General features: G+C 42.7%; 1 protein-coding gene across 1 annotated transcript; it reads left to right on the top strand.

Moving 5' to 3' along the window:
* Nucleotides 1-736: 736 nt before the first annotated feature.
* LOC138878497 (uncharacterized) lies at nt 737-4,415 on the top strand. The gene is made up of 4 exons (XM_070158180.1): nt 737-1,129; nt 1,301-1,866; nt 2,039-2,450; nt 3,303-4,415. The coding sequence occupies exons 1-4, from the start codon at nt 737-739 to the stop codon at nt 4,413-4,415; spliced, it is 2,484 nt and encodes an 827-aa protein (XP_070014281.1).
* Nucleotides 4,416-13,814: the final 9,399 nt, after the last annotated feature.

Genomic DNA, 13,814 nt, shown 5'->3' with positions numbered 1-13,814 from the left:
GCACATGGGGTCGGTTGTGCTGATGCTACACTCTGTGCATTTTTGGTGCACAGATCAGGGAGCAGCTTACGGACCGCAGCAGTAGGACTTCTGGGAGCTATCTTCAGTCCAGGGACTCTCGAGGTAGCCTAGCTGGCGTTCGCAGGCCGAAGTCCCTTTCCATGTTTTTCGTTTGTTCATCTTGTATCAGACAAACATGATGTATTTCCTTTCAGACATTGTTTGTAGTATTCTGTAGTAGTCCGTGAGCTAGTGACACCAGACCTTGGGTAGTGATGTGTATTAAACTTCCGCACTTTTGGTTTTCAGTTGCTTTAGATTTAAAGTCTTCCGCTTAAATTTTGTCTCGTTTATTATATTGTTTGAAAGAAAGCAGGAAAGGTGTTTTAAATATTTGGCTTGCCTAGCTCCGATAGTAGGCGCCATCACGACACCCGATGGTGGGAAATGCGGGTCGTGACATTTCGTGGTTCAAAAAGATAAAATTCCAAGCAATGTGGTTCAAGCTAATGAAGAAATGAGAATTGATATTTAAGAAAATGTGGAGGAGACGCAAGATGAAGTGAACCCGTCTAGGGAACACGTGATTGACATGCCAGAACCGGTAGTGCCAAGGCCTCCTCCTCCATGCCCTCAACAGCTTGCAAAGCTAAATAGTGAGAACCAATTCAAAAAGTTTATTGACATGATGAAGAGTTTGTCTATCAATGTACCATTGGTTTAGGCTTTAGAGCAAATGTCGGGTTCTGCTAAGTTCATGAAGGACTTGGTCACCAAGAAAAGATCGATGAATTGTGAAACTATCAAGATGACATATCAAGTAAGTGCTATTGTGCACTCAATGGCTCCGAAATTGGAAGATCCGGGCGCTTTCACAATCCCTTGCAGTATTGGGAGCACCGATTCTGCCAAAGCTTTATGTGATCTAGGGGCGAGTATCAACTTGATTCCCTACTCGGTATTCCAAACTTTGGGGATTGGGAAACCAAGGCCCACTTCCATGAGGTTGCAAATGGCGGATCATACTATGAAGAGGCCATTGGGTATTATTGATGATGTGTTGGTTCGTGTTGGCAAGTTCATCCTCTCGGCAGACTTTGTGATTCTTGATTATGAAGTGGACTATGAGGTGCCTATTATTTTGGGTAGACCTTTCCTTGCTACAGGGAAGGCTCTTGTTGATGTGGAAGCCGGTGAGCTCACTTTCTAGTTGGGTGATGAAAAAGTGGTTTTCCATGTGTGCAAATCTATGAGGCAACCGAATAGCAATGAAGTTTGTTCGTTCATGGATTTAATGAAGGATGTAATTATTGATGATTCTAGTGCCACAATGAATGTTGAGGATAATGTGGAAGCCATTTTGCTCAATCTTGATGATGATGAGGAGAAAAAAGGCTATGTGAAGTGTGTGAATGCATTGCAAGGGATGGGGTCGTACATTTATGAGCCCCGCAAGCTATCTTTGGATCTTGAAAATCGGAAGACTCCTTTAACAAAGCCCTCAACCGAGGAGCCTCCCACTTTGGAGTTAAAGCCATTGCCTCCACATCTCAGGTATGAATTCCTATGTCTTTCTTCTACTTTACCAGTTATTCTTTCTTCTTGTTTGACTAACATGCAGGTAGAGTCCACATTGGAGGTGCTACAAAGGAGGAAAAGGGCAATCGAATGGACCTTGGCAGATATCCGGGGCATAAACCCCGCCTTTTGCACGCACAAGATTATTTTGGAGGAGGTTGCCAAACCTTCCGTTGAACATCAAAGGAGGCTAAATGAAGAAATGCAAAAGGTGGTCAAGAAGGAGATCATAAAATGGTTGGATGCGAGGGTTGTTTACCCCATTCTGATAGTTCATGGACTTCTCTGGTACAATGTGTCCCTAAGAAAGGGGGCATGGCTATGGTTACCAATGACAAGAATGAGTTGATTCCTACAAGAACGGTGACCGGTTGGAGGGTGTGTATGGATTATCACAAGCTCAACAAAGTTACAAGAAAAGATCATTTTCCACTTCCCTTCCTTGTCCATTGCTTGATAGGTTGGCCGAACGTGCTTTCTATTGTTTCCTCGATGGGTATTCCGGCTACAGTCAAATTCTCATTGCTCCGGAGGATCAAGAAAAGACTACCTTCACTTGTCCCTATGGTACTTTTGCATTCTCACAGATGCCATTTGGGTTGTATAATGCACCGACGACTTTTCAACGGTGTATGATGGCTATTTTCACTGACATGATGGATGATATTCTTGAGGTCTTCATGGATGATTTCTCCGTGGTTGGAAACTCTTTTGATGATTTCTTGAACAATTTGGATAGGGTCTTAGCTAGATGTGAGGAGACAAATTTGGTGTTAAATTGGGATAAATGTCACTTCATGGTCGAGGAAGGCATTGTTCTCAGCCACAAAATTTCAAAGCATGGTATTGAGGTCGACAAGGCTAACATTGAGGTGATCTGCAAACACCCTCCCCTACGTCTGTGAAGGGAGTGAGGAGCTTCTTGGGTCATGTGGGTTTTTATCGCTGATTCATCAAGGATTTTTCCAAGGTGGTAAACCCTTTTGTGTAAACTTTTAGAGAAGGATGCCAAGTTCTATTTGAATGAAGATTGTATGAAGGTATTCGAATTGCTTAAGTTCAAGTTCACTACTACTCCTATTATTATCGTACGGTATTGGAGCTTGCCTTTTGAGCTCATGTGTGACGCTAGTGATGTGGCAGTTAGAGCGGTTTTGGAATAACGTATCAACAAAATCTTCCATCAAGTCTACTATGCAAGCAAGACCATGAATGATGCCCAAGTCAACTACATAGTGACCGAAAAAGAGCTCCTTGGTATTGTTTTTGCTATGGAGAAGTTCTGCCCGTACTTGATGGGTACAAAGGTGATTGTTCATACCGACCATGCGACACTTCGGTATTTGATTAGCAAGAAAGATTCTAAGGCATGGTTGATGTGTTGGGTACTTCTAGTGTAAGAGTTTGATCTAGAGATTCAAGACCGCAAGGGTAGTGAAAATCAAGTGGCGGACCACTTGTCCCGATTGAAGGAGGAGGGGAGGCCACATGACGGCCTTGAGATAAATGATTCATTTCTCGAAGAGCAACTCCTAGCCATTTCAATGACCGGGATGCCATGGTTCACCGACTTAGCAAACTATCTTGTGAGTGGCATTGTACCGATTGAGTTCTCTTTAAACCAAAGAAAGAAGGTCAAACGGGATTGCCTTGGATATTATTGAGATGAGTCGTACCTCTTTCAAATTTCTACCGATGGTGTGTTTCGACGATGCGTATCGGAGGAGGAACAAGTGGGTATTCTTGAGGCTTGCCACTCTTCACTGTATGGAGGTCACCATGGTAGAGCAAGAACGGCGGCAAAAGTTTTGAGTTGTGGATTATATTGGCCTACGCTCTACAAGGATGCTAGTGAGCTTGTCAAGCATTGTGAAGAATGCCAAAGGCCCGCTGGGATATCAAAGAAGAATGAGATGCCTCTCACCACCATTTTGGAGATAGACATTTTTGATGTGTGGGGTATTGATTTCATGGGTCCGTTTATTAGCTCTTGTGGGAACACCTACATTCTAGTCGCGGTTGATTATATGTCTAAGTGGGTCGAGGCTGTTGCTTTTCCCAACAATGAAGCGAGGATTGTGGTGACATTCTTGAAGAAGAGCATCTTTACGAGGTTTGGTACACCAAGGGCCATTATTAGTGATGGAGGTTCGCATTTTTGCAACAAGGCTTTTGATTCCTTACTCACAAAGTATGGTTTCACTCACAAAGTATCGACCCCTTATCATCCTCAAGCAAGCGGGCAAGTTGAAGTCTCCAACCGGGAGATCAAGAATATTTTGTCAAAGACAGTCAATGCCAACCGGACAGATTGGTCAAGAAAACTTGATGATGCTCTTTGGGCTTATAGGACGGCCTACAAAATACCGACCGGGATGTCTCCATACCGATTAGTGTTCGAGAAGGCGTGCCATATTCCGGTGGAACTTGAGAGTAAGGCCATGTGGGCTTTGAAGAAGTTGAACCTTGAGTGGGATGTCACCGCAAACCTAAGGGTGCCACTATTGAATGAGCTAGATGAATTTCGGTATCATGCCTACACAAGCTCGTCCCTTTATAAGGAGAAGATGAAGTACCTCCATGACAAGTACATCCACAACAAGGAGTTTAAAGAGGGTGATATTGTACTATCGCTCAATTCCCGATTACGGATGTTTCTGGGCAAGTTGAAGTCAAAATGGAGTGGCCCATTTGAAGTGGTGAATGTAAACCCCTTTGGTGCTCTAGATTTGAAAAATAAGAACGATGAGGTGTTTAGAGTCAATGGGCACCGGGTTAAATACTATCTTGGCAAGGTTGATGATGGCCACATCGTGGCGGTTCTCCATTTCAAATGATTGGTAATCTGCATCGTGCCGCAATGTTAAATCAGGCGCTTCTTGAGAGGCAACACATGTGTCTTTTTCTTTTTCTTGTTTTTCTTCTTTAGATTAGATAGGCTTTGTTTTGTGCTAACTAGTTTTGAAGTGTATGCAGGAATGGGCGTGTTGCAGGGACTGTGCAAGAAAAAGTGGCTAAGTGTCACAAAAGTGCGAACCGCACCAGAATTAAGCGGGCCGCACAATCACTCTGTGTTCACACAATTCTGTGTGCGGTCGCACAACTGGAAGACCAAAAGTGCATGCTCTCTGAAGATTGGCCTGTCAAATTTCCTTAACAAATTGTGGTCGCACTCAAAATTGTACGGTCTGCACAAATTCTGTTGGCGCACTCACTTTTGTGCGGATTGCAAAATGTCTTCAAAGGATCAGATAAAGAGTGCGGACCGCACTCAAAATTGTGTGGCCGCACTCAGGTAAGTATGGGCCCGACTGGGTCAAATTACATTAGCTCTAAATCTTCTCTCATTTCATCAAGTTAGATTCTCACCTGCATTATTCACTACTAGTATGTTCAATCCATGTTAGATTTTTGTTCTTTCTTCTTAATTTGTGTTCTTGTTTTCTTTGATTAATTTAGTTATTTTTAGGCCTATAAATGTCAAATGTTCTTAATATGTGCTTCAAAATCATGTGAGTAGCTTCGTATATGTTAAGTAGGAACTAGGTAGACCACTAAGCTTGTCAATTTGTGCAAACCATGTCTAATTTGTAAAAAGATCGCATGAATCCTAGTTTAATGCTGCTGAAATTGTGCAGCCACACACATTTTTGTGCAGTCCGCAGTTCTCTAAGCTAGGGAATCTGTGTGCTTGAATTGTACTCCGCTCTCAAAAATATGCGGTTCGCACTGTTAAATGACCAGAGACCTAGTAGTCTGAACCTGGGGTTGTGCGGCCGCACTCAAAATTATGCGGTACGGACTGACTCTTCTGAGATTATTTTTCCATAACTGGCCTGCAAGTATTATGAATGCATCTGTATGCTATGAACCTTAACTCTAACTGATTCTTATTGTTATGAATTGCAAATAATTGTTAGATCACATGGTAGAAGTGACACATCAAAAGGAAGGGGTGAGCCTTCCCCAGGCTGAGGCCGAGGCAAGAGTAACCTACCACTTTCCATTCAAAGAACCATAAGCAATAAAGCAACCACCAACAGAGTTCCTCAACCCTTCGAGTCTAGTGAGTATCTCACGTCTAGGGAAGCTTCTGAGGGTAACTCTGAGTAAGCACTGCCTGATACCCAATCTCAACAAGTCCCAAGTAGATTCCATTTAGTAGATGAATCCTCTTCCGCTGCTAGTTCTTCTGAAGATTCGGAAGAGGGTAGCCAGCCTCGACCCAGGGGCCCATCACATTAACCACCCTCGACCCCACCATCAAACCTACCCTCATACCCCATATAGCCCACCACAACACTACTACCCACCACCAGACCCCCATTTTTCTATCCACCATGCCCAAATATACACTCAACCTCCTGCCCACGCGCAATGGCGTGCGCCAACCCCACAGAATACCTACCCAGCTCCACAAAATGCCTATCCACCCCCAAGAGCCTACCGAAACCCTCTTGGATCAGGTTTTTGGCCCAACCAAGCATTTAAGAATGAGAGGTTGCAAAATAAGAAAACCTTCACTCCATTGGGACAATCCTATACCAGTTTGTTCCACAGGTTGAGACAATTGGGTATGCTAAGTTCGATCGAGCCAAAACTGCCAAATCCTCCCCCGAGGAATCTTGATCACTCTGTGAGTTGCGAATATTGTTCTGGTGCTTCGGGGCACGACACAGAGAAATGCTGGCAATTGAAAACAACTATTCAAGAGCTCATCGATACTAATCGGATTGAGGTCCAAGCTCCGGAGGCACCCAATATCAACCAGAATCCGTTGCCGGCCCATCATGAGACAAATATGATCGAGACAGTGCATAGGGGAGGGGAGCCCAAAAGCCTTCACAGACCGTCATGATGATTCGGTCCATTGAAGTCAGGCCGATTGATAAGTCAACAAGTAAGAAGTCAGTGATCAAGTTGAAAGGGACAGACAATGAACCATCTGCGATAGGAAAGAAAGGGTCTTCAAGTGGTATTGCAGTGAAACAAGAAAAAGCAAAAGTGGTGGTGCCAGGGGTGGCGAACAAGCCTGTCGTAATTGTGGAGGGTGCTCGCACAGATCCTGTCATTATCAAACCTGTAACCCAGCTACCAATAGTCAACTGCAAGGCTATCCCGTGGAATTATGAACGAGTGACAGTGACTTACGAGGGAAAAGAAGTTAAAGAAGAAGTCTACGAGACCCATGGATTGACTCGCTCGGGGAGATGCTTTGCCCCCGAGGAGTTAAGAAAAGCTAAAACCTCTAAAGATAACCCAGTTCTGGTGAAGAAAGCTGTGACCGAAGAAGAGGCAGAAGAGTTTTTGAGAAAGATGAAAGTGCAAGACTATTCCAATGTGGAGCAATTGAGGAAGACGTCTGCTCAAATTTCATTGTTGACATTGTTAATCCATTCAGATGAACACCGTCGGGCCTTGATGAAAATACTGAACGAGGCCCACGTTCCTAACAAAATCTAAGTAAACCACTTGGAAAAGATAGCCAACAAGATTTTTGAGGTGAACAGAGTCACCTTTTCTGATGATGAATTGCCTGTGGAGGGTACTGAGCACAATAGAGCCCTCTATCTTATGGTGAAATGCGAAGATTCCGTGGTTACCCGGGTGTTGGTCGACAATGGTTCTAGTGCGAACATTTGCCCTCTCTCCACTCTGAACAAGTTGAAAGTGGATGATAAAAGAATTCACAAGAACAATATCTGCGTTCGGGGATTCGACGGTGGAGGGAAAGATTCAGTCGGTGACATAGTGCTCGAGCTGACAATCGGACCAATTGAATTTACCATGGAATTCCAGGTGCTAGATATGGTTGTTTCTTACAATCTGCTGTTGGGTCGACCCTGGATTCATGCTGCCACAGAAGTCCCGTCTACAATGCATCAGATGGTAAAGTTTGAATGGGATAGACAGGAAATCGTTGTGCACGACAAGGATAATTTGTGTGCTCCCGGTGATGCCATTGTTCCTTTCATTGAGGTTGAAGACGATAAGGGTCCTTGGGTCTACCAGGTTTTTGACACGGTGTCGGTAGAGAAAATTCCAGAAGGGAAGTGCATCCCAATTCCGAGGGTAGCTGCTGCATCAGTCATGGTAGCCGTTGAAATATTGAAAAATGGTTTTGTACAGGGCAAGGGTCTGGGTGCATCTCTGCAAGGTATCGTACAACCGGTGTCTCTCCCCAAAAACTTGGATACATTTTGTTTGGGGTTCAAGCCCACAGTTGCGGACATAAAAAGAGCTAGAAAGTTGAAAAAGAGGGCGTGGGTCCTCCCAAAGCCCATCCCACGTCTCTCCAGATAATTTGTCAGGCCTGGCACCAAGAAACGCCCAGTAACAACAGTTCCCAGTTCTGTGGTTGGTCCTGATAAAGAGTTGATTGAAAGGTTCGAGAAGTTATTCGATGATGTGAACATGGTGGAAGCTGGAGAGGGTTCTAGCAAGGCGGATGTACAATTTGTTGGGCCCAGTGCACAGATTAACAATTGGGAAGCTATTCCTCTCCCCACCAGGAAGGAGTTTTGGTAGTTTGCTTTGATTTTCTTTTAGTTTATCTGGATTATTCCAGGGTTGCAATTCAGATTCTATGTTCTGTCCGTTTGGATGTATAAACTTTGTTATCTTTAATTTCAATGAAATGCAATTTCTCTTTTTCTTCATTCCTGATAGTTTTATTTTTGTTTTTCTTTTCTTTCTTGTACAGTTCTTTTTATGTTGGTTTCAATGACATGACATGCATGAGGAATCTTAGGCCTAGTCTTAAAAGCCAATCTAATTCTGAAATAGTAATTCAAGAAATAGAGTGTGATGATGAATCGAAATATGATGAGGATGAGGCCTTTGAAGAGATTAGTAAAGAATTAAGCCATTTTGAAGAAAAACCCAAGCCTAACCTGAGTGATACAGAAGCAATCAATTTAGGGGACCCAGATAATATCAGAGAAACTTAGATAAGTGTTCATCTTGAACCTCAACTCAGGGAGGAGATAATTAAAGCGTTACTTGAGTACAAAGACATCTTTGCATGGTCATATGACGACATGCCGGGTTTAAGCACTGAATTTGTGGTTCACAAATTGTCCAATGACCCGGCATTCCCTCCTGTCAAGCAGAAGCTGAGGAAATTAAAACTGATATGAGTGTGAAGATCAAAGAAGAGGTCACCAAGCAGTTCGATGCAAAAGTCATTCGGGTCACTCGGTATCCCACTTGGTTAGCCAATGTAGTACCTGTGCCAAAGAAGGATGGCAAGACCAGGGTGTGTATTGACTACCGTGATCTCAACAAGGCGAGTCCCAAGGACAACTTCCCACTGCCAAACATCCACATTTTGATTGATAATTGCGCCAAACATGAGATTGGGTCTTTTGTGGATAGCTACGCTGGCTATCATCAGATCCTAATGGATGAGGAAGATGTAGAGAAGACGACATTCATCACGCCATGGGGAACATACTGCTACAGGGTCATGCCTTTCGGTTTGAAAAATGCTGGGGCAACTTACATGAGGGCAATGACAACCATATTCCACGACCTGATACACAAGGAGATCGAGGTTTATGTGGATGATGTAATCATAAAGTCTAGAAAACAGTCTGATATGTCATAGATTTGAGAAAATTCTTCCAAAGGCTTCGCAGGTACAATCTTAAGCTCAATCCCGCAAAATGCGCATTTGGTGTGCCATCTGGAAAATTTTGGGATTCATAGTCAGCCATCGAGGTATTGAATTGGACCCATCAAAGATCAAAGATATCCAAGAGTTGCCACCCCTGAGGAACAAGACTGAGGTGATGAGTCTGTTAGGGAGGTTGAACTACATCAGCAGGTTTATTGCTCAGCTTACGACAACTTGTGAGCCTATCTTCAAACTGCTGAAGAAGGACGTTGCGATCAAGTGGACAGATGAGTGTCAAGAAGCATTTGATAAGATAAAGGGGTACTTGTCCAACCTACCTGTGTTGGTGCCACCAGAACCGGGGAGACCTTTGATTCTGTATTTGACGGTCTTGGATAATTCATTTGGTTGTGTGTTGGGTTAGCATGACATCACCGGCAGAAAGGAGTAGGCCATCTATTATCTCAGTAAAAAGTTCACATCTTATGAAGTTAAGTACACTTACCTGGAAAGGACATCTTGCGCCCTAACTTGGGCAGCACGGAAGTTGAAGCATTATTTGTCATCTTACACTACTTACCTCATCTCCCGTTTGGATCCGCTAAAGTATATCTTTCAGAAGCCTATGCCCACAGGAAGGCTTGCAAAGTGGCAGATAAGGCTTATGTGGACCCTTTGCATATTCAGGTCCATGATCAGCATGCTTAGTGTAATGTGGTTGAAGAAGAACTTGATGATGAGCCTTGGTTTCATGATATCAAGGAATATATCAGGATGGGGGTGTATCCAGTACAAGCCACAGGTGATCAAAAGAGAACAATTCGGCGGTTGGCATGCGAATTTTTCTTCAGCGGAGGGGTTTTGTACAAAAGGACTCCGGATCTTGGATTGTTTAGATGCATAGATGCTAGACAGGCCACATCTATCATGACCGAAGTACATTCTTGAATCTGTGGACCGCATATGAATGGGTACGTGCTGGAAAAGAAGATTCTCCGAGCAGGTTATTATTGGCTCACTATGGAGTGAGATTGTATCAGTTTCGTGCGCAAGTGTCATTAGTGCCAAGTGCACGGAGATTTGATTCATTCTCCACCATCTTAATTGCACACAATGTCTGTACCATGGCCTTTTGTTGCGCGGGGCATGGATGTCACTGGACCAGTTGAGCCAGCAACATCAAATGGGCACAGGTTCATTCTGGTGGCCATCGATTGTTTCACCAAGTGGGTTGAGGCTAAAACGTTCAAGTTTGTGAGCAAGAAAGCGGTGGTCGATTTTGTGCACTCAAATATCATTTGTCGGTTCGGGATCCCAAAGGTGATCATCACAGATAATGGTGCTAATCTCAACAGTCATTTGATGAAAGATGTGTGTCAACAGTTTAAGATTACCCATCGCAATTCCAACCCATATCGCCCCAAGGCGAATGGAGCAGTAGAGGCAGCCAACAAGAACATAAAGAAGATACTTTGAAAAATGGTGGAAGGTTCCAGGCAATGTAATGAGAAGCTGCCTTTTGCATTGTTGGGTTATCGTACTACTGTTCGTACTTCAGTAGAGGCAACTCCTTATTTGTTGGTATATGGCACAGAAGCAGTGATACCCACGGAAGTTGAAATCCCATCCCTTCAGATTATTGCTGAGGCCAGAATTGATGATGATGAATGGGTCAAAACCCGCATGGAGCAACTGAGTTTGATTGATGAGAAAAGATTAGCAGCAGTGTGTCATGGCCAGTTGTATCAACAGAGAATGGCAAGAGCATATAATAAGAAGGTGCGTCCACGAAAGTTTGAAGTGGGTCAGTTAGTATTGAAACACATTCTTCCTCATCAGGCTGAAGCAAAAGGCAAGTTCGCCCCAAACTGGCAGGGTCCGTTCGTCGTAACAAGAGTGTTGTCCAATAGTGCTTTGTATTTAACAGATATAGAAGGCAAATGTGTATAAATGACCATCAATTCCGATTCGGTCAAGAGATATTATGTATTATTTCTTTGTTTAAATTGTATTTGTTTGTACTTGGCATGTTTTGAAGATTGGAATGACGAAGGCATTTTGTTCTGCTATCTAAACACTTTATCCTTTGTTATCCCCTTGAGCCTTATTTATTTTCTTTCATACCCCTCTTTTGGAATCAGTAGCAAAAATCAGAAGCGCAAGTGCGAAAGATCAGTAAAGGAAAAAGAGAAAAGAAAAGAATGAAAAGAGAGAAGAAACAAAAAGAGAGAAGGAAAGAAAAAGAAAGAGAAAAAAAAAGAAGAAAAGAGAAAGAAAAGAAAAAAAGAAAAAAAAACAACAAAACAACAAAACAACAAAACAACAAAAAGAGAAAAGGAAGAAAGAAAAGAAAGAAGATAAAGAGGAAGAACAGAAAAGAAAATCACAACAACAAAGTAATTTCTATGACATGAACTACGTTCGACCTGATTCCTTTTAAGGATACGTAGGTAGCCTCACAGTTCGGTCCCATCAAAATAAAATCCCAAAAGTCCCCAAGCAAATAAACTGGGGCAGAAGTTGTGGTTGTTGCAAGAAATCTGATTCCAAAAGTTGTAATTTTGAACCCATTTGAATTGTTTTGAGCCTTTGATACCCTTTATTTCTAACCATATACAAAAGCCCACATTACGGTCCAAAGAAAGACCTTCCGATCAGTCTTCGAGAAATGCCAAGTCAAGCAAGTGGATGTGATTCATATCAGGGGCAACACTATGGTTCAAACAGGAAAAAATAATGAGAATGAGAGAGTCTTATTGGTGAAAACCCTCATGGGTACCATGCGACGATGAGAGCTGAGAGAAATAAAAAATGAGAGCCTTATTGGTGAAAACCCTCACGGGCACCATAAGGCAAAAGTGAGTTGAGAGATGAACAAATGAGAGATGCTTGTTGGTGAAAACCCTTCCAGGCACCGCAGGCCGAACAAGGTCAAGGTTTTGGTGAAGAAATCAGGTTATGGAAATTCCGAGGAAACAAAATATGGCAACTGAAAGTTGATTGGTTGGACAGACTGGGCCGATTAATCCGAAATGCATGTCATGATCATTGGTACCAGCTGTTCCACTCAGATAAGTCTCTTTCTTTTTTCCTTTTTAGCAAGTCATCTAGTTTTGGATTTTCTTTATCCTTAACTCTCAGGGTCATTGCATTTCAGTTCTTTTGGGTTTCATTTCTCTAAGATGTTTCAATGTCAGTCTTGGTCAAGCAAAAAAAAAAAGGATTTCAAAGCTCACTACCAACTTCAAAAATTGCAAAGCACAGTGTGGCCAGAACATACCAAAGATATCATGATGTAAAGTGGAGTATAAAGTGTCAGCGAAAGTTCCATCGGCGGGATGATTTAGTAACCTCATGGGAGATGCAGAGGTTCGGATAAAGGGGTCAGAAATGTAAGACAACGGTTTGGGTATAGAACACTCGGGTTATCCAGGGTCAGGTAGTTTGAAAGTCAGTCAGAAAGTCAAGCGGTTCAGGGCCAGTTTAGGGAAGCCAGTCAAAATAAAGCACGACAGCGGAGAGACCTTCAGCAAGAATGCCATCAACTAACCACCACATTTTAAACTGACAAGATTTTTCTTTGATTGAAACAGGGGCAGAAAGTTTCGTTTTTTCGGAGAAACCCTCCATAGGGAAAGGCAAGCACCAGACAGGTTTGACCGTAAACTCTCAGGACCCGCCTGGATAATGGGATTTAATTTGAAGTTCTCAGGACCCTCCTAGAAAATGGGACCTAGTTTAAATTTCAAAACAATCATGAGTAACAAAATCTAGCATAAATATACCCCAAAGGAATACAAATTGGCTTCAAAGTTTTCATGCTTGAGGAATGATTCAATTAAGAGCTTTCAGGACCTTCCTGAATAATGAGACTTAGCTTTAAGATTTCCATTAGATAACAAGAGTTAGCATAAGTTCTGTTGTAGGGTAGTATAATTCAGCCGTAAAAGTTGTCACGCTTAAGATAAGACTTGATTTTTGATTTTCAGGACCCTTCTGGATAATGAGATGTAGTTTTAAGACCCTCTTAGATAACAAGGTTTAGTGGGAATCATACCTTTAGAAGATATAATTTAGATTTAAAGCTGTCATTTAACTAGAAGTTTTCAGGACCCTCCTGGATAATGAGATGTAGTTTAAAAACTTGTTTGGATAACAAGACTTAGCATAAGGCATACCTTCAGAAGATATAATTTAGCTTAAAATTGTCACTTAACTAGGAGTTTTTAGGACCCTCCTGGATAATGAGATTTAGCTTTCGAATTCATAGAGATATTTGGTAACATGATTCAATTAACACTCACAGATGTGCCCAGCACCAAACTGGGGCAAGAAAATTTCTTTTGTTTTGTTCGTTTTGTTGTAATCAAGTTCAAAGGCAGCAGTCTCAGGGAATATAGCTCAAGTTTCGACAATCAGGCGCCCACCTGGAGAGCAAGGGAATACAGGTCAAGTTTTGGTAATCAGGCAGCCACCTGGAGAGCACGAGAATACAGTTCAAGTTTTGGCAATCAGGCGCCCACCTGGAGAGCACGGGAATATAGTTAAAGTTCTGGAAAATAGGCGCCCACTTGGAGAGCACGGGAATACAGTTAAAGTTTTGGCAATCAGGCGCCCA

Source organism: Nicotiana sylvestris, chromosome 9 (assembly GCF_000393655.2).
Source record: "Nicotiana sylvestris chromosome 9, ASM39365v2, whole genome shotgun sequence".
Lineage (NCBI taxonomy): Eukaryota > Viridiplantae > Streptophyta > Magnoliopsida > Solanales > Solanaceae > Nicotiana > Nicotiana sylvestris.
The sequence above is the reverse complement of the archived record's forward strand: the minus strand, read 5'-3'. Positions and strand labels throughout refer to the sequence as shown.